Source organism: Diaporthe citri (assembly GCF_014595645.1).
Source record: "Diaporthe citri strain NFHF-8-4 chromosome Unknown scaffold_1, whole genome shotgun sequence".
In the NCBI taxonomy this organism is placed as follows: Eukaryota; Fungi; Ascomycota; class Sordariomycetes; order Diaporthales; family Diaporthaceae; genus Diaporthe; species Diaporthe citri.
In genome coordinates this window covers 1,860,245-1,876,535 of record NW_025064846.1, presented here as the reverse complement: position 1 = coordinate 1,876,535, position 16,291 = coordinate 1,860,245, and the positions used below count along the sequence as shown (strand labels likewise).

The 16,291-nt window shown below is 54.8% G+C and overlaps 6 protein-coding genes across 6 annotated transcripts; 2 read left to right on the top strand and 4 right to left on the bottom strand.

Annotated features, from left to right (window-relative positions):
- Positions 1 to 488: 488 nt before the first annotated feature.
- Positions 489 to 1,635, bottom strand: INS49_000487 (uncharacterized protein; the record flags this gene model as incomplete). The annotated part of the gene is made up of 2 exons (XM_043161324.1): positions 489 to 581; positions 634 to 1,635. The coding sequence occupies 2 exons, from the start codon at positions 1,633 to 1,635 to the stop codon at positions 489 to 491; spliced, it is 1,095 nt and encodes a 364-aa protein (XP_043029830.1).
- Positions 1,636 to 2,111: 476 nt separating this feature from the next.
- On the top strand, positions 2,112 to 2,888 carry INS49_000486 (uncharacterized protein; the record flags this gene model as incomplete). Its single annotated transcript, XM_043161323.1, has 1 exon — positions 2,112 to 2,888. The coding sequence occupies one exon, from the start codon at positions 2,112 to 2,114 to the stop codon at positions 2,886 to 2,888; it is 777 nt and encodes a 258-aa protein (XP_043029829.1).
- Positions 2,889 to 3,111: 223 nt separating this feature from the next.
- INS49_000485 (uncharacterized protein) lies at positions 3,112 to 3,864 on the bottom strand (the record flags this gene model as incomplete). Its single annotated transcript, XM_043161322.1, has 1 exon — positions 3,112 to 3,864. One exon carries the CDS (start codon positions 3,862 to 3,864, stop codon positions 3,112 to 3,114), a length of 753 nt encoding a protein of 250 aa, XP_043029828.1.
- Positions 3,865 to 4,556: 692 nt separating this feature from the next.
- INS49_000484 (uncharacterized protein) lies at positions 4,557 to 5,605 on the bottom strand (the record flags this gene model as incomplete). Its single annotated transcript, XM_043161321.1, has 2 exons — positions 4,557 to 4,579; positions 4,645 to 5,605. The coding sequence occupies 2 exons, from the start codon at positions 5,603 to 5,605 to the stop codon at positions 4,557 to 4,559; spliced, it is 984 nt and encodes a 327-aa protein (XP_043029827.1).
- A 2,746-nt stretch (positions 5,606 to 8,351) lies between these two features.
- INS49_000483 (uncharacterized protein) lies at positions 8,352 to 9,118 on the bottom strand (the record flags this gene model as incomplete). Its single annotated transcript, XM_043161320.1, has 3 exons — positions 8,352 to 8,746; positions 8,800 to 8,921; positions 8,991 to 9,118. The coding sequence occupies 3 exons, from the start codon at positions 9,116 to 9,118 to the stop codon at positions 8,352 to 8,354; spliced, it is 645 nt and encodes a 214-aa protein (XP_043029826.1).
- Positions 9,119 to 9,936: 818 nt separating this feature from the next.
- INS49_000482 (uncharacterized protein) lies at positions 9,937 to 12,168 on the top strand (the record flags this gene model as incomplete). Its single annotated transcript, XM_043161319.1, has 7 exons — positions 9,937 to 10,135; positions 10,199 to 10,368; positions 10,444 to 11,013; positions 11,076 to 11,385; positions 11,469 to 11,771; positions 12,022 to 12,074; positions 12,139 to 12,168. The coding sequence occupies 7 exons, from the start codon at positions 9,937 to 9,939 to the stop codon at positions 12,166 to 12,168; spliced, it is 1,635 nt and encodes a 544-aa protein (XP_043029825.1).
- Between the last annotated feature and the right edge of the window lie 4,123 nt (positions 12,169 to 16,291).

Sequence of the window (16,291 nt, the reverse complement as noted above, 5' to 3'; positions counted from 1 at the left end):
AAAATACGCCCTGTACGCATATCATTATTGCATGATGGAAATGATCGACGAAATCTAGGACAAGAAACAAGAGGCCTCTCCGTCACTTGCATCTCGGTTCGGCGTGTTGTGTTTCATAAGGCTCCGGAAAAATAACATGTCTCTTGGGCTTTGCATGGATTTATTTGTATTGACGACACTTCCATTCTCTTGGAGAGCCCAACATCTGTCTAAGTATTCTTCCTTTCCGGCCTGAATCTCAGTCAATTTGCTGTGCGGGTTGGAGCTTCGGCTGTAAATGACTTACTGGGGCATACTTAATCATCAATGAATGTGCACCAACGGACCGTGCAACAGGGGACCTCTCAGTTGTCCCATCCGCCGATCGCTAAACGACTAATCGCTCGCGGGGACTCAAACTCTTGAAGTGCCCATGTGGCTTAATTCCGCTATTGCGCCGTTGGCGTGCGCTGCGGCTTCGCCTAACGGCTTCAGGCGCCGGGTTGAGCTCAAGCAGCGTAAATGCTGAGAACAAAGTCAAGAATGGAAGCAGGAGTCTTCACACCCTGCTCTGTGATGAATGCCTTGACCATCTCCGGTGGCTAACAGATTGTCAGTGCGTTCTCTCGTGGTTGCAAAAGGAACTGAGCTCACCGTGTAGTCTGCCCGCCACTGCGATGGCGACTCGAGTATCGGGGCGTCCGAGTCGCCGCCCTTTGTGAAATCAAGAATAGTCTGCTTAATGCCGAGCTGCCCGGCGACGTCGGTCTGGTCCACCGGGAGAATCATGGCGAACTTATGTGTCTCTGTCACGACGTAGAAGTCCTTCTTGAGGTTCTTGGCGACCATCGCGAGCTGATAGGTTCCCATGCGGCTGAGGACCCCGCCGCGCTGGCAGACGGCCTCGGCGCCGACAAAGACCCTGTCAACCCTGCCCAGCTTCATGGCGTGGGCCATGCTCGCGACGTCGACGGTGGAGACGGGCACGCCGCGCTGCCGCAGCGCCTTAACGGCGGGCTCGCTGTCGGCGCTGCCGTCCATTACGTAGATGACCCTGAAGTCCGGGCTCCCGTTCAGCTCCGTCCTCCTCTCGGCAGCGCGGAGCAGCAGCTGCTTCACGCAGCGGCTCCCGCCGCTCGTCATGACGGTGCTCCCCGGCGTGACGTAGCGCGCGCCCACGTCGGCGATAGCGATGCGGGCTGCCTTGGCCTGCGCGGCAAAGTTGCGGCTGTTGCGGACCAGGTACTGGCGCATCTCGTCGAAGCTCATGTCCGAGTTGCTGGCGACGCGCATCTTGGAGCCCAGGTCCCCGGTCTCCTGCCTAAGGGACCGCAGGAGGGTCTTCATGAAGAGCTCTGCGCCGGCGGTCGGGGGTATCGGGTTCGCCACGGAGGTCTTGAGGAGCTCTATTTGTGACTTGACGATCTCGATTGTCTCGAAGACGGTGGATGCGGTGGTGTGGCTGAGGAGCTCGATGAGGGCTTCTATGGCCGCGACGGGCATGGAGAGGTCCTGGTCTTCGGATAGAAGGCGGTCGTAGGTCGCGACCAGATCGAAGACGTCGCCATTCTCGGTCCTGACCGCTGTCACTGGGGTGGGAGATCGAATTGGGAGATCTTTGCCTGCTGGTGCAGGCGCCAAACGGTCTGTCGTCATTTCGAGTCTTTTGCTGCAGGTCTTGTGTACGCGTTATGAGTGTTTGGAGGCTTGGATTTGGCTGTGGTGGTCTTGATACGGAAGGTGATTGTAGTCGAGTGTCACGGGTGTCGTCTGAATTTGTGTAGGGGGGTGTGTCTGTCGTGCACTCCAAAAGGTCGTGATCAATCAGATTAGGTGGGATGAGGTGAGTCAAAGTAACCTGGGGAGGTACCAGGAAGTGATGATATTCTGCCACTCGGGACTCTTTCACCGCCTTCTGCTTCAAGCCTCCCTGCATGCGGGTCTTGGAGGGGTAGCTTTACGGGGACAGCTCCCCGGTACCTAGCCAGATAACCAGCTATCGATACATACAACAGATCCGTTCCCCTGAATCTTTGTTTCGTGCTCTGTTCCACCTCTCAACACCTTCCTCTGCTTTCCAATAAAAAGCGGAAACAGTCCTCTTTTTTTTTTTCTTTTTTCTTGTGCCCACGATGGAGTCGTTCGATCCTGCAACGGGTCAGCAGCTGCCCTCAGATGCAATTCAGCGCATCCTCTTCATCGCAACAAGCGTCCATGTCTACAACATCCCGCCCCTGGCTTCGACCAAGGGCTACACTGCAGCCACGTGGACCGAGGACCCCAAGCGGCACATAATAACGTGTCGCTTGCGGGTCATCGAGACTGCTTTGCCCCAGCCTGGCGGAGATGACAAGGTCAAGACAGACGTCATCCTCGAGGACCCGTCAAGCGGGCAGCTCTTTGCCGCTGCCCCTTACACCACACCTGCCATCGTAGAGCCCGCTCTTGACAGCTCACGCTTCTTTGCCGTGCGGGTTCAGGACCCCAGCGGGCGGAAGGCTACCCTGGGCATTGGCTTCGAGGAGCGGAGCGAAGCCTTTGACTTTGGTGTTGCGCTGCAGGACGCGAGGAAGGGGCTGGGGCTGGACGGCGGCCCTTCTGCTCCATCCGAGCAGCAGAAGCAGAAGGAGAGCGCTGAAGAGAAGCGTGATCTCTCCTTGAAGGAGGGCGAGACAATCACGGTGAACCTCGGCGGTAAGTTTGGGCGGCGGCGGCCGCAGCAGGAGTCCGAGCCCGCCGGCACCAGCGCGGGCCTCTCGTCTTTCTCCTTGCCGCCTCCTCCGTCTGGATCTAGCTCACGCGGTGGCTTCTCCCTTGCCCCTCCGCCGAGTGCCCAGGAGGTCAAACAAGACCAGAAGACAGCCAAAGACTTGGGATTCGACGACGGCCAGTTTGGCGAATTCGCCTGAAGCGGGGTGGACGTGTTTCACAGTCGAAGGCCAGGCCTAGCCATAGGGCTGAATTGAAGATGGGTCTAGGGACGATTCACTCAAAGACACTACCTCATCTGTGAGAAAATCACTCATCAAGGCGTAAGAGACATCCGCGTCGGTGGGAGCTGGGTGCGAGGATTCGATCATCCTTGAAAGAGATCGGAATTGAAGTTAACTACATTATACTCGACATGGAACTTCACCCGTTGATGTCTGGTATACCTGCCAAACCTACATCTTCAGCCGATATTGAAAAATGCCAAATGGTTTTCAATCCCGGCATGCTCATCCTCTTGTCTTTTGGCGAAGGGGAAAACGTATCAGCAAGCGACCACCTCCGGACGGGCTCCGCCACCAGGCTATACCGCTTGACATCTTCCATCTTGACCGGGGTGCCACTGTCGCTTTGCTCTACCACAGACACGGCCTGGTCGATGCCTGCGAGATACGAGTCCTGCTCATACTGCACGATAGGATTCACTGTTGGAAACGTCGGGCTGAAAAGGAAGGGAGAATCCAGTGAACTCGGCGGCACCGGCGTTGGATGATAGAGGCCCGCAGGCAACGGCGTGAGGGGCGATATGGGCGTCAAGGGCGTCATGGGAGGCATTGGGATCTGGCCCCAGGGCTGTGGCGGCGGGTAGGAATACGGGAACAGGCTTGTCTGCTGGGTCTGGTAGAAGTATTTGAGGTCTTCGTTCTGCAGGTCGTTCAATCTCATCGTGATGAGCTCCTCCTGCTTGCGGGACTCGGCGATCTTGCTCCTTAGCAGGCCGGCTTCTTTTCGGAGCTTCCTGGCCTCGCCCTTGCTCTGCGCAGAACCGAGTCGTGCTTCCACATTATGGAGGGCATGAGAGAGCCTTTCGCCCCTTTCGTGTTGTCTACGAAGGTTCTCGACAAGATAAGAGCGCTCATTGGACATTCCGATCATGGGTTGGCTGTCGAAGCTCATGCTGCGAAAATTGCGTATGGGTCCCGGGCAAAGGTTCGAGTTGGGTTGATTGATAATGTAGTTGTTCCTGACTGGCTGGAGGCTGAGACCATCCATCTGCTGCACCAGGCTGCCCAAATTTGAATTGTACATCGGCCCTCCATATTGGTCAGCTGAAGGTTTTCGAACGGACATGGTCGTTGTATGTTGGATATGATTTGTTGTCAGACGTGGGCAGGAGCCGAGTTCTTGAACTCTACACAAGTACCGGCCAATCAAGCCATAATCAGGTCCTACAAGTACAGTCCTTTTTTGTAATCATAGGCTTTTCATGGGGAGGCAAATGGCCGGGCGAGGTGAGACAAAGACAAACGAATGTTTCTAGACTAGTGTGGCCTGAGTCTATCTTGATGCTCAACCGGGCTAAAGTTAAGCTGCCGCAGAGTCTTTGTGCCCCCGGAGAGCTCAGACAAATCCAGGCTCACATGTCTGGTCCACATTGACGTCAAGAGATCTGAGAACTCCAGCCCAATTATCAAGGCTTGCTTAAACCCGACTGGAGTCTCATATGTCCTGGTCTCCTGTGATAGGTGGAATCTCAGGAAGTTAAGGCGAGAAAGATACCAAAAGCGGTCAGATTTCTTCAATTGGTGTGTATCTAGGGCGAAAGTGCATAGAAACACACTGGTATTTGTTTCCTAGGGATGTGCTTCTCATATGTTGAAGCCATCGTGCCCTGATAATGTAGCGAGGTTAGCGATCTTGGAGGTACGGTGAAGCGAGATCGAAATGTGAAATTACCTGGAGGATCACAGAACCGCCAAAGCCCGGCTGCTTCAGCGGCCCTCCTGACCGACGAGATCTCATCATTCGTGACGGCGCGGTTGATGTCAGAATATCGCACATCGTCATTGCTGCCGCCGGGCCCTTCTGTCTCCTGGTCTTTCCCACCACTCGTCTTGCGCCGTGATTTACCAACATGGGCATCCGGGTGATACTGTTCCATGATATTCACGAAGCAATCTGTCGAAACTTCCTTCGCCAGGAACTCCATGATCTTCTGGCTCTCCGCCTCGAGGCCCGGCATGACGAGATGCCTCACCAACACGCCTTTCTTGGCGATACCATCGCCCGTGAAGCATAGATCGCCGACTTGGGCATGCATTGCCTTGATGCTCTCCCTCGCTGCGGCGGCGTAATCCGGGGCTTTGAGCAGGCGTTTGGAGGTGCTTGGCTCCCACACCTTGAAGTCCGGAAGATATATATCAACCAGCCCGTCCAGCAGCTCGATGGAGGCGAGTGAGTCGTAGGAAGACGTGTTGTATATGATCGGGATCGTGAGACCCAGCTCCCGCGCGTGCATGATTGCAAGGGCAACCTGGGGCACAACGTGCTCGGGGGTGATGAGATTAATGTTGTGAGTCGACCCGACCTCCTGCAGCTTGACGAACCACTCGCCCAGCTGCTCGGGCGAGAGGCTGAACCCGTTCTTCTGATGCGCGATGTCATGGTTCTGGCAGAAGGAGCAGCGCAGGTTGCACATGGAGAAAAACACCGAGCCGGAGCCATTGTGCCCCTGGACGCATGGCTCCTCGCCGAAATGCGGCGCGATGACGTTGACTACGACATCGGTCCCGACCTGACAGACGCCGGTCTTCTCATAGCGGTTCACGCCGCAGAGCCTCGGGCACAGGTTGCAGTTGCGCAGGTGGGCGTAAGCCCTCGACCGTTTCAGAGCGGCATCCCGCGATGACAAGGTCATGTACTATACGGAATTGATCGCTATTAGCTCCAGCCTCGATGTTCAAGCCCAGGAAGGTGGACATTCATACTTGAGGGACGTAATCGTCGAGCAGGAAAGGAGGTGCCAGGTGGAGAGAGCGTGCTTGTTGAAAACGCGCAGCTGGCGGCTTCCAGACGGAGCGTGCGGCGGCCGCCCACCTCATTATGTGGTTTTACTTAGCCATATACCAACTTGGAAGGGTTTTGAGTCACCAGGTCGATACTCATGTGTTTCTGAGACAATTCCGAGCAAACGATACTGAGGGATTAAACCAAGCTCGCTGTGGCCGCGGTGTAAACTGCAGGTGGCAGGTGTGGTTGGAGTTTAGGGGTTCTAGTGGTGTTAGCGGTCATGTACGGACACTGCCGCCCGGCGAAGCTCTATATCATGGAGCTTCCCTCACAGCCGCCAATCCGGACCATGATTTTCGTCATCAGTGGAACCAGGTCACCGTTCAAGACATCGAGCTGCTTCGACCAAAGTAGCTGCACTCATTACAAGGTGCGAGTTCACATATTCAATTGACCACTTGTGGTACCGTAAAATTGAAAAATAATCCCCTGTCTACTGTGCATAATGTCATAAACCACCAAGCCACCCAATCCCTCTCGGTTGACCAGCAACCTTGAGTCCCCTTTTTTTTCCGAAGAAAAATATCAACCAAAACGCCTTGCTAACAGATCATAAAACATACAAACCAAAGTGCATGTCCTCGTCCTATTACCGGACTGAGGATCAAGTGCCACTTCCCACCTACCTACTGAAATCCACATCCGAAATGTTGGTGTTACGTATGTACGGCAAGTTACTTCAACGCCGTTCGTCCCACGGGGTTTTCACCCGCGTCTTTGTGCCGAATCTCGTCGCTTTAACACACCTATCTCATGTGCTCCATTGTAATATCCTAGGCCTTCTTGTCGCCGTTTATTTGCCGGGGGATGTCGAGGAGTTCTCTAGTTGATAAGAACTGTACAATCTGGGCCGGTGTAGCCACCCTTTCACTCCCACTGAAATCTTTCCTCATTACTTCCCACAGTAAACTCAAGGCCGCCTCTGCGGCCTTGCATTCACTTCTGACGCGCGTTAGCTGTTCGTTAGTAATGATTTCCTTTGTGACAATTTCCTGGAGAAATGCACTCATTTGCTGGTTCTCCTCCCTGAGTTGACGGTTAGATGCGAGGATGGGCTCGTAATCCGAGACAACGACAGAGGGCAGACTGACCTCACTTGAGTTGCCTTGACTTGTCATCGCCTCGAGTTCGTAGACAGACCCGCTAGACAGGCTGACCTCACTCAGACTGTCTCGACACGTCGTCCCCTCAAGTTCGTAAACGGAACCGCTAGACAACTCACTCAAGTTGTCTCGGCTCGTCGCCTCCAACTCGTATATCGGACCGCTATATAGACTGACCTGGCTTGACGCTTCCAGTTCATAAATGCCGTTAGCCTTTCGGCCATGGCTATCATCTGCTTCCTCCGTGATTGCAGGCATTGCCTTCTCTAGCAACGCCTTCTCCTCCCGGGTGAAGACAGCTCCGCGTCTTTTTTGGGATCTGGATTTCCGAGGCTTTCGTGCAGGGATTGGAGGTTGGCAGCGGAGAGGGTCAGGCATTCCAGCCGGGAAAGGCCCTCGCCTGCCAATATTGGCTGGAGTTATTAATACCAGGTCGGGAGATGGGCCCTGAGCATCACTTACTGCTGCAGGTGCAGAAATACTTTTTGGCCGAGCACGATGCTGAGATATGCACGACCGCAGGTTTGAGACTGCACGCTTCCTCCTCAACTTGGGTGAGAGAGGGCTGAGCAAGTGGTACACACGCGCGAGCACGATTGGAAGGCTAGTGTTGTAGGAACGCATGCTTACAGCAGACCTCTTGACTACCGTTGAATCCAGCTTTCCAACGGCGTTTCCAGTGTGCTGCTGTAGGTGGTCCTTGAAGGGCATCATCTCCTCAGTTGCGGTATTCGATGGTTGACTGATGCGTTGTCGAGCCGGTTACCAGAAAGTGGGCTGTGGAAGGTTTAAAAGTTAAGCCAGTGGGTCATAAGGAAGCATACATCATATCGAAGGCCTTCAAAGGGTTATCTCGTCAAAGATGAAGTATGTTGTTGGCAAGTGAACAATTAATTGTAACACAATAGCGGCTCGAGTGGCCTCCAGCCTTTCGACCCACTCAAAAGGCACAAAGAGCCAGTCGATGCCTTTACCTTCTTTGATTTGCAAAGACACAGACAAAAGAAAATCGTTAAAAATGGCATTGTATGGGTGACAAAGGTCAGCAATTCCACGAATCGGCAGGCAATGTCAGCATCCGTTCTATTCAGATAGCATGATGATAATCAGATCCGCTGCTTTGACGTGCCGTGGCCCCGAAAGCTGGTACCCCAGGCCGTTGGGCAACTGGGAGAATCGTCAGTTTTCAAGAGCACAATTGGATAGGCAACATCTGACCTCGTGGCCGAACTGGGGGAGCAAGTGATCCCATCAGGCCCTGGCTTGTTTTCAGATGAGAGCTTAGCCCTACTCCTGGGAAGCTCTCTGCGTTTGCCCGTGGGTTGTGCTGCATCTCACGCAACGGTTGCCGCGTCCGTCCCGATCCATGAAGGGGCACCGGAGTACCTGACACCAGTCCGGGCACTGTTGACAAGCCGAGACCATCTGCAACCGGCCGTTGTCGATGTGCCACTGGTGTCACTGGTGCATCCACTGCTGAAATGTTAGATGTTAAAAGCTTTGGATTTCAGCGGGTAACTTGCCTTGTGGGAATGCTGGACCGGCCCAAGTTCCAGCGCGAGGATCGGGCGCCATCATTTGGGGCTGCGCGGGCACGGCTCCAGGACGATTAGGTCTCTCGGCATACTGCGCTGGACGAAGTGGTGTTCCAATCTGGTGTTCGTAGATTCCACGATCTGCCTGCTGCTGGGCTGCATAAGAGGAAGTCCCTTGAAGAGTTGTGTCCACCGCGTCAGAGGCGGCATCCTGTATGTGGCCGAGCATGGCCTTGCGTTTGAGCTTATCGTATAGTTCCTGCGTCTGAAGCAGCTTCCGATTCTTCTCCTTGTAAGCCTGCGTCAATTCCTCATTCTTCCTCCGGAGGCTGTCGTGGTCAAGATTCATGCCTCATGAATGTTAGCTGCGTTCGGACTGAGACATTCGTCTGGCCGAGACTTACTTGCCACCTTATTCTGAAGGGCTGTGAGCTGGGCGTTTGCATCACCGATGATGTTGTCGAGGGAAACGCTCAACTCAGTATAGCGGCTGGTGAGGACTTTACAACGATGGCTCTCCCAGGTCCTTTGCACACAGTCTCATTAGGAGCTGCCAGGCGTCATATGTCTCGGTGCGTGCGGCAGGGGGACGAACAGGTCCTGTGTCATCTGATAAGACCAGAAGCTCAATGCACGTCCCGCACATTCCATGATAGCCTCTGGGCTCAGGCCACTAAGAACACTGGTCTTGTAGTCCTCACTGGGGTTGAGGTTGGTGATCATGGCATCGTCAGGTCTCGGTAGCTGTGTCTGACATGCTGGACATCTTCGGTGTTCAGGGGCACTCCCGTTGAAACCGGAGCGGCTGGCGCAGTCAACGCAGAAGATATGACTGTTGGATTTTCTTGGCTCAGCAACAATGACCTGTGCACTTGGGCGCGAGGAAGGACGAATACCTGCAGGTTGTCACCAAGGCCCGCTCACGCAGCTCCACACGACACTTGATGTCGTTGCACCTCAGGGCATGCTCCATGCTTCCAAGGTTCTTACTGAAGTCAAAACCAGCCCGTAGTGGTCATCTGAAGGCGCCTCGATCTTTGTAACACCTCGAGGGTGTTTGGTTGTGGGCTGTCATGTTCGAAACGGAAAGAGGGATTAGTACCTGCTGTTTCTGAGACCAAAGCCCAAAAGTTGCAGTTGATTGTTCTCATCCAACCTGAGAGCTTCGTGACTTCCATTTTGGCACAACAAGGACGTTGCTGCAGGGATGTACTGCAGCTGCTGTAGTTCAGCACCGTTGGTGTAGTCCCTTGTCCCTTTGCACGTAATTCTGGAGGTGTGGGTACCTCCCTGCCCCTCCCCTCTGCCTGGCAACTTCCCCACCTGTGGCTGAAGCTTAGCTTAGCTTACCTCACCCAAGCTTATGTTGACTTCACTCCAAGACAGTCTGAGGCAGGTCAAGTCTTTGAAGTAGGCGCGCTGTGATTTTTTGAGGCAAGCAAACAGGCCGAGAGAAGATTCGAAAGTCGGTATTTCTCGTTCCCCTCCCGTTTCGAATAATACACTCGTGCAGGGGAACGCTAATGACAATTGTTCACAAGATGACGGAACCTGTGGTTATCCAGACACCACCGGTCCTTGCGGGACATGTGCTTTCAGAGAAGGAGAAGAAGTATGACCGCCAACTCCGTCTATGGGCGGCAAGCGGTCAAGCTGCTCTGGAGTCGGCAAACATCCTGCTTTTCAACACAGGCTCCGGGACTGTCGGCGTGGAGGCCCTCAAGAATCTAGTGCTGCCGGGTAAAGTCGTTCGCTGAAAAGCCGCCTTCTGAATCCTCGCTGACCCATCTGCTTCCACTCCAGGAATCGGCCGGTTTGCAATTATTGACGATGCCACGGTGCAAGAGGCTGACCTAGGTGTCAACTTCTTCCTTGATGAGAATTCTCTGGGCAGGTCAAGGGCACAGTCTTGTACAGAGCTCCTTCTCGAGCTGAACCCAGAGGTCCATGGGGAATGGTTCCCAAAGAACCAAGTATGTGGGCAAATGGTCCCCTCGAGAAAGCGAAACTCTATTTTGAGAGACTCGGCTGATGAATTGTTGCAACAGGAGCCGTTGGAACTGGACAAGATCCTCGCAGCATCGCCTACTTTCACCATGATCATGTATACTTTGCCAATCAGCCCAGAGCACTTGACGGTGCTTCAAAGCTACGGAAGCAAACATCTCACGCCGTTGGTTGCCATTCATTCGACAGGATTATACTCCTACTTTCGCGCGAGCCTCCCAGGCACATTCCCTATCGTCGATACTCATCCGGACGAGGCATCCACTACTGACCTACGACTGCTCTCCCCGTGGACTGAGTTGCGTGAATTCGCTGCCCAGATGACGAAGGATTTGGACGCCATGGACAACCATGAGCACGGCCACATACCGTATGTGGTCATCCTACTGCACTATCTCGAACAGTGGAAGGACGCCCACGGCGAATACCCAAAGAATTACGCCGAAAAGACCGAATTCCGGAAGACGGTAGCGGATGGAGCCAGGAGGGACAACCCGGAAGGTGGCGAGGAAAACTTCGACGAGGCGGTGGCGGCCGTCGTGAAGACAATAGTGCCCTCTAGTCTCCCGTCGAGCCTGAAGGAGGTGTTCGATTACATCCACACTCAACCAGTATGTTTCATTGGAAAATCCACATAGTCGATAGCCAGAGACGCTAATGTGGGATGGTTCAGATCGAGCAAAGGTCGAGCTTCTGGATCATCGCCGACGCGGTGAGTCAGTTCTACAAGAAGCACAACTGTTTGCCACTGCCGGGGAATGTACCGGACATGAAGGCGCAGTCCAAGGTCTACATCCAACTTCAGAGCATCTACAAGGCCAAGGCTCGGCAAGACGTGGCTGAGGTCCTGGGCACGGTTAGACAGAGTCCAGGTGGCGAAGACGTTGATCCTGGAGAGGTTGAGCTTTTCTGCAAGAATGCAGCCTTTGTCAAGCTCGTCAATTCCGGAGCCACTGGCGCTGATCGTCTCGCCAAAGTCGCCAGTAAGCCCTGTCATTTCATAGACTAACCGATGGCCCCACGCCGGGTGAAAGGGGGGTGCACGTGTGCTGATCAGCGTTTGCAGAGGAGGAACTGGACAACGACGTGAACATGGAGGCCATGATGATGCCTTTGTCCTTGATACCGATATATCTGGCACTCCGTGCGACGTCACACAATGCTCAAGCGTCATCAGAAGAGATTTTGAAGAATATTGGAGACACTATCCCAGACGCCGGTCAAAACGAACGACTTGTCAAGATATCCAAAGAAGTGGCTCGCGCTGGCGGCGGAGAGCTTCACAACACATCCGCTCTCACAGGGGGAATGGTGGCCCAAGAGGTCATCAAAATCATTACGAAGCAATACATACCAGTCGACAATACCTGTATTTTTGACGGAATTAGCAGCAGATGCCAGGTACTTCGTCTCTGAATAGACGAAGGCGATGATGGTTTGCATCGGCTTCCACGAACAGCCTTCCAGGAATGTGCCAACCTTCAATGGGAGTACGGCCAACGTATTTTCCGGCCTTGTATCTCCGGGGCTGGAGGACTTATGGCTTTGCCAATGAGAGTTGGGAACAGCTGACGGGCGCTTGGAAATGGTTGCATGGGACCTGACGCGGCCCTGTTCAGACACCAGCGGGCTCGAAGAATCCAAAACCGGAATGGATCACTTGGCCAAAGAGGTTGGTTCAATCTCGCGTCATCCGGACCGCGTCCTCCAAACCAGGGCAGGTCTATACAAAATAGATGACGAACTTGTCGGGCCGCAAGTCCTAGATTGCTAGCAGAGCCACTGCAACCCTGGAATGACTCCTAGTCCGGGGAGGGCGTCATTGCGGCAAACTGTGACTGTGTGTGCCTGGAAATCAGAGAATCAAAGCAGTTGCTATCAGATCAGAATGCCTTGCTCGCTACCGATGGTGAAGCAGGTTCAAGGGTGCTTGCAGGAGATAACGCAAGCAGCCGCTGTGTCTCTTGTTGGAATGGAATTGCGTGACAACTAACGTCGTCGAACTCTTTCGATTCAGGGACACACCGCTACGAGTGCCAAAGTGAGCTGTGGCACCGAGCATCTCATCTAGGCCTTCTCCGCTTTGTTGGCCCACAATGCTGCCGTTCAATGACTTCGAGTCCGTGGGACTCAGAAGCTTGGGGAGTTGTGCCTGGATCGTCCCTTGCCCAGCCAGAACGAGCGGGACCATGTCCGCGAAACGCACATTGCTGACAGGTGTGAGTGGACCTAGGCTGCCGAGAACTTCAGAGAAACATGGTTGGAATATACAAGCATCCTAGGCATATCTGAGCTGTTCTCATGGGAGCATGAAGGTCGAGATTGCGGTCGGTTTCGAGACGGTGTTCTTAATGCTCTTATTGGGTGACAACAGCACAGCCCCGGCCACAAGCATAGCTCACAAGAGCCTGACAGCTGTCTTCCCACCAACATGGACTTCCCGTGCCGCAGCTCGCTTGGGCTTCAACGCCAAATCTGACAGCTTCCGGCAGCCGGCAAGCTCCAGGCTATGAAGCGACTGCTGCAAATGTATTGTGATAGCGCTGGCAACCGCCTCGTATGACGACGGTCGGCTGGGAAGAGGGCGTCATCAGAAATTGCTGGATGCGACATTCCATCGCGTTTCACTACAGTTGATGATGTCGAGCCTCGCTTATTTGAGAGGGACAGCAGACTGGCGAGAAAACAAACCGGCTACCTGTCATGTGGACATCTAATTGGGACAGCAATACTGCATTTGGGACACCAGGCCGGGCCTCGATGCCGTTACCATGCCTCTGATTCGGCACACCTGCACGACATCCCCAAAAGCAGGCGAGGTATATGATCAGCGGCCGTCGATGCCCATTGGCTTGCCCGGGCGCCGCCCTGTCTCTTGTGCGGAACGCTTTTCTGCATTATCAGGGGTGAGGATTATCCTGATTGGGAAATCCCGTCTGGGTCTTTCAGTGTCCCACAGCGTGAATACCCGCATGTCTCCATATCGCGAGGAACCGGAGTGCGCGGCATCGACTGCAGGAAGATGTCAGTTATTATGAAGATGAGTCGAGTCGCGCATATTTTGCTCGGTACAACACCGGGACCCAGAAACGGGCAGCAAAAGCTCAGGCAGGGGCAGATGCCCAGGGTGTTTCAGATCGCCAGGACACTCGAATTTCCAGCAATTACCCTGGCGAATGATTGGGTGGACAAAATCGGCAAAGAGACAACCCTGCTCATCCGATGTCTTAACATCTGACCTGCACATCTTTGATGATCATATGCAAACGGGCTCGCTTGCCTAAAAGTCCATAGCACCTGCATGCTGGCCCAAATCACCCTACATAAATAGTACCCAGTACTATGTACTTAATGTGTGCAACATGTGGGGAAGCCCAGCTGCGACGGTGACTGGCTGGTCGGCTCGACTCCTCCGTCAAGTCTCGCCGAAAAGTTCTACGGACACATCACAGTTCACTGACAAGAGCCACAACATGTTGCACCCCACCAGCCCACCAAGGCACCAAGGGGTCACTGGCAGGATCGCACATCCGGTCGCTTCGGCCATATGTAGAAGCTCCCATAGCCCGCCCCCCTTACTCATCAGTACCGGGACGCCAAGCCGCTACCGCCCTTCAACCGCCATCGTCTCATGCACGCAGTTGACCTCGTGAGACCAAGTTGTACCATGATGGGATGTGGGGACCGAGGCGCCGGAAGGGAACGGGAAGGACGCGAGCAGCGGCAGGCGGAAATCCTTCCTTTAACGCCGAAGAACACCACACGCACCCGTGGCATGGCAATGCTTCGTTCAGTCCGGGGTACACACCTAGCCGAACGAATTTTAGAGTCTGTCAGCACTTGATGCGCGTCACCAGGTGTTTCCATTCCCGGGGTCTTTTGCGGGGTGAGCGGGCGATTGCGACGCCACCCCTGGGACGACGAGTGGACGACATCAGGACCAACCCATTGCTCGATGGCATGTCCCTCGCAGACCACCGCGTCCGGCGTGCCTGGCCACTGAGCCGGTCCTTGAGAGAGAGAAGCCCACAAGCACTACACCGGCGGTAATGGAAAACTTTCTCCTGCAGAGCTTTCGCTTCACCTGCAAGTGCTCGGGGCACGCATGATGAGTGGGCCACCTCGAGGAGAGCCGCTCATCCACACCGACTGCGCCCAAGCAGCTACTTCAATGAAATCCCCCAGTGCGGCCCCGAAAAGGCAAATCTCAGCCAGACGCTATCCCAAGAAAGGGGACGGGCGCGAGAGGCGACCTCAAGTCGGGTTTGAAGCGCTTCGGGATTGAGCCGAACCACACCCATTGTATTGTGAGAGCATCGTGGTTCAGGCGCCATCTCGCGGGACCCATCACGCTGACTCGAGGTTGCTGGCGCTAATGTCGAACATGTCGATGAATCCTCACATCATGGGACAAGACGCGCAGGGCCGAGATTCCTGTGTCAGGGCTGAGGAGGCCGTCATGGTGAGCTACTCACTCATGGCCCAGTCGAGCCGCTTGGAAGCGGCGCGGTGGCTCGAGGTGCTAGCGACTAGGTCCCAGAGAACGGCAATGTGTGGGCGCCACTTCAGGCAGTGATGGGCGTGTTGCCAGGGGCAGAGGGCGTGCCAGTCAATATCGAGCTGTCAATTAACCGATGCTGGCCACGAACGAGGGAGTGCCACTGCCACTGCAGTGGTGCAGTGGTGCAGTGGTCATGTATGCGATGGTCCTGTGGTCAAACCAGAAGCGCAGGGTGGTGGCGCCGTGTAAAGGCCGCGTCTCCAGATTCCCGCGGGCAAAGGTCCCACTGATTGGCCCAGAACATTCGATCATCCATTATTCCCCATCATATCCACGGCAAGCGGCTACCGCAGCACATGCGGCTTTCCCCACAAGGTTGGATCCAACGTCCAGCCTGTCTGAGTTACACAGCACGCGTTGGCGTCCAACAGAGATCGATGGAGATGGCGATCCTCCGTCATGAGCCTGTCCGTCCTCCTTTCGACTTGCCGTTCATTGCACCTGAGCTTGTGCTGTCCAACCTGTCAGGCTGTCGGGAACACGGCCGTGTCCTGTGACTCAGGGACGGCGTCCTGCCGGCCCACACCGCAACCGCAGTGCAGTTGTGTGAGTGGCGCTGCAAAGAAGTAGGTTCCAGTCGAAGCCAGTTCACCACAGGTACCCATGTTCACACGTTGATTAGAGTTTGTTAAGCTTGATTCCCTGCTATGCATCGTCCACCCATGCCCACGCCCTGGTCCTTGTCGCGCCACATACCCACGATCCTTGCCTGTTCCTGATTTGCGGTACTCTTGTCCGTCCATCGTCTGTCTGCTACGAGCTTGTTCCTTTCCGCTTCCCCCTCACTGATTTCCTGCCGAAGCCGACCCATGCTCTTCCAGCAGTCAGCCGACCTGCGTGCCACCCACGATACTGACGGGCTAGCATCATGTAGCCGAAGGTATATCGCAACGTCTTGTCTGGGCCTACGGCCGGGCGCAGGCCAGGTCACTATGGCATTGACAATACGACCACGGGTACAAGCTGTCTCCCGAGTCGCAGGTGCTTGGGCTGAAGGGAAGCCGTGCAGCTGTCAACGGGCTGCCCTGCCTCTCTGCTCATTATTATTACAGTACTTTCATTACAGTACCTAGCAGTCAGGGCTCACTCGCCTGTTTTCCTCCACCTTCAGGATTCCACTTGCATTTCCCTCACCTTCACCCAAAATTGGCCGCCGGGGGCTGGCCATATGCCAGCTGGGTTTTACTTTGGGACCGATGCCCCATTTAAGCGGTCTGGCTCGGGAACTTGTATATTCCAGACGTTTTCTGGCCAGTGAAGGGCCATGGTCTTCCTTTTTTGTCTCTTCCTCTGGCGTGGCCTCGACCGAGCATGGGGAACTCGGCATT